The sequence below is a fragment of the Limulus polyphemus genome, unplaced genomic scaffold, assembly GCF_000517525.1.
Source record: "Limulus polyphemus unplaced genomic scaffold, Limulus_polyphemus-2.1.2 Scaffold413, whole genome shotgun sequence".
NCBI classification, from domain to species: Eukaryota; Metazoa; Arthropoda; class Merostomata; order Xiphosura; family Limulidae; genus Limulus; species Limulus polyphemus.
The window spans coordinates 13,002-16,167 of record NW_013666023.1 but is presented as its reverse complement, the minus strand read 5'-3'; the positions used below and the strand labels follow the sequence as shown (position 1 = coordinate 16,167).

Sequence of the window (3,166 nt, the reverse complement as noted above, 5' to 3'; positions counted from 1 at the left end):
ATAACGCCCCCGCGGCTGAAAGGGCGAGCATGTTTGATGGGACGGGGATTGAAACCCGAGACCCACAGAATGCGAGTCGAGCGCCCTAACCACCTGGTCATGCCGGTCCGGACTATAAAGAGTTAGGAAAATCTACTATAGAATATATTTGGGATCATCTAGTCTGGTTATTTCCAACATCCAGAATTCTGAAACATTAATGGAGGTAAATCGCAATAAATAACTATAAAAACTATAGTTGAGAACATACCTTGCAGAACAGTAGCGATTATTCTGATAAATAGTGGTATTGCAGAGTATTAGGTCACTTATTAGGCCAGTTATTCATAGAAGTCCTCTCTGTCCACTCAATGAGTCTTTGCCCACATATTTTTACCAAGGCAATGTATGTAATATATATATATATATATATACATATATAATTTTGAAACCAAGTTTTTGGTTTTAATTTATTTAAAAACGTTTATTTTATTCAAAGGAGATATGTAAAGTATAAATTATTACATTTAAATATATTGTTGTTTTGTGCAGGATGTAACAAGTCACATGAATCTGGGAGCCATGCTTCATGTTAATGGAAAACTTCTGGAAGCTGAGTCCAGTTACTTGGAAGCTCTTCGTTTAAAGCCTGATGATCTTATAACTCAGAATAACCTACAGAAACTTCGAAACTTACTAGCACAGAAAGGTCTTCGCACCACAACCCATCACCGTCTGTAACTTTACAGTTTCTGAATGGAGCTTTGGTTTTCCATTGAAATGACCATCTGTTGTTAAAATCCATCACCAACAGACGCGGATATGATTTCTCGAAGTTGGTCATGATTCAGATACCTTGTCATCTACATAAATAGGGAAAAGTCAAAATGTTAGTTCTGGTCAGAAAAAGTGCTTTATTGGTGAGAATTTAAAAAAAAAAACTACCCTACACTACTTTCGGTATCATGGATTTTAGTGTTAGTTCATAAATGACCACTGTCCTTTATTATTATCATTAACGTGGAATTCTCTACCAGTGATAACAGAGGGCAGTGAAAAATATAGTTTTATTTCAAAAGAAAAACAACAACATCAATCCCCTTTATCATCCTGCACAGTAAGAGATGCCTACTGATGATAAAGTTGGAAGGCTGGCTAAAGATAAGTTTTTTCGTTGTTGTTACAAAATAAATGACTACTTTAGATCGGGATTTGCCTCAAACTCTAAAATAGTAACAATTAGTAATTTTGCGAAGAAAGGTTATGTAAAAGAGAATGGAAAAAATGACAGCATTTTTACTGTTTTGTTGATTACTTTCTGCTTTACCAACAGTAAAAATGGTTCAATAGGGTAGTGTAGGTGATGAAAGATAGATAAAAATGGTTCAGTAGGGTAGTGTAGGTGATGAAAGATAGATTTATTGTAGATTCAGCTTTTTTTTCTATAAAGGAATTGCAATATCCTCTCATCAACTAAAAATAGTTCGTTAGGATACTCCTATACATTGTTCAGTAAAATATATACAGCATATGGTTTAAAAGTCGCTTCTACTTAATGACAAATTTTGACATATTGGTCAGTGATCTTTACTCTTTTGTTTTTAAAATGTACAAGATATTTTAAACGTGACGAAGTAACTATGTAACTGAGGTTAATAACAATAGTACGTTATCTGTGGCTCTTCGAACTGCGTTTATAGACAGCTTGCTAAATAAAATATAAAACGTTCACTTTTAAACTCTGATCTAAGAACATCTGATATAACACATTGTGTATCTTCGTATAAGATAAAGCAACTTTAATGCAATAAATTTTGTTTTCCACAGAACAAAAGCAAATGGGAAACACTAGTCAAGTATAAATAGACAAATCCTTAAGAGTGAGGTAGTTATTTTATAGTATTTTATTATATCAATTCTTTTGTGATCTCTATAAAAACTTGTTTCAAAATGCACGAAATGGACAACTCTTTGATAATTTTGTTTGGTGCACGTGTTTCATATATAAAGTTATTGGTTGTATGTGTTCTTCCAAACGACCAATGCGCTCTGAACTGATAGTAGGCTCTGAAAGGCTGGTACCTAATTATTAATTCATAAAATCAAACTCGACAAATTTTACTTAAAAAAATGTTGTAGCAAATGAACTAAACTACTAATATTTTGTGTAGACAAATGTTACTTATAGTTAGTACCACTTTTGACTAATATCACAGAATTTATTTATCGATGTTTATTTATGGGGATGGTCTACATGCAAAACAGGAATATAAAGTGCTATACTCTGTTCTTTATTCAACCATCCAAAGAACGTGGTGTTTATGAGCAATCTGAATGTTAAAGTTTGTAACATTCCTTGACTATTATTATTATTATTATTAACTTATCACTTGTACAGTTTTCAGAAGCCTTATGTGTTGTATGAGAAGAGAAAAATAATCGTACACGTGAAAAAAAGAGAAGAAATGGAGATAGAACAATTGAACGTAATAACAGTATTTTAGACTTTAACTTATCTCGTTTCTCTAAAAGAAAGGAGTTGTTAAAAGCTTCTTATTTCCGAAAATTGTCAGATTTGTTGATTTGAAACACTTTATCGTTTTAAGTATATGTTTTTAAATGACTACAAAATTCAGAAAAAAACTTTAATTCTACAATGTTAAAAACACAGACTCAGCAAATCAATAGATGTTATAAAGAATAGGTTATTGTGATAGAGTTTTCTGAAGTGAGGGGGTCCAGTTTCTCTTCCGAAATAATGTACTTGCTGAAATCTTACTTAAATTGTCTGGTTACAAAATGCAGATCGTATCTCTAACATATTGAATCTATGGACATCAGAATTAATATTTCAATACTTATAATATTTTTTAGATAACTGTATTTCTTCTGTATTTATTATTCCATTCTTTGTTTTTTCTTTCTGAACTAAATTCATCTTACAGGTTTTTTTTTTTCATATATATTTGATGGCACCTTAAAAACATTAAGTTTAGATGCATTCTATCAACTGTGTTACCTTCTAGTCACGAGGCTGTGGTTTTTCGGAATCATGATATAATTATGAAGCTGCTCATGTATTTGAATAGTAATGAAATACAATTCAGATTTTAGTTCTTGTGAGACTTTGTAGAGAGTTTCAATATTCAAGGGAAGTAAACACGATTTATTCGGTTCTCTCATTGTT

The 3,166-nt window shown here is 31.7% G+C and overlaps 1 protein-coding gene across 1 annotated transcript in view; it reads left to right on the top strand.

Moving 5' to 3' along the window:
- The window catches only part of LOC106458076 (transmembrane and TPR repeat-containing protein 2-like), a 266,838-nt gene extending 263,944 nt beyond the window's left edge, over window positions 1-2,894 (top strand). Inside the window, exon 14 of the mRNA XM_022384204.1 lies at window positions 532-2,894. Coding sequence (XP_022239912.1) covers window positions 532-720 — 189 coding nt within the window. The 3' untranslated portion in view covers window positions 721-2,894. The remainder of the gene's footprint in view (window positions 1-531) is intronic.
- Window positions 2,895-3,166: the final 272 nt, after the last annotated feature.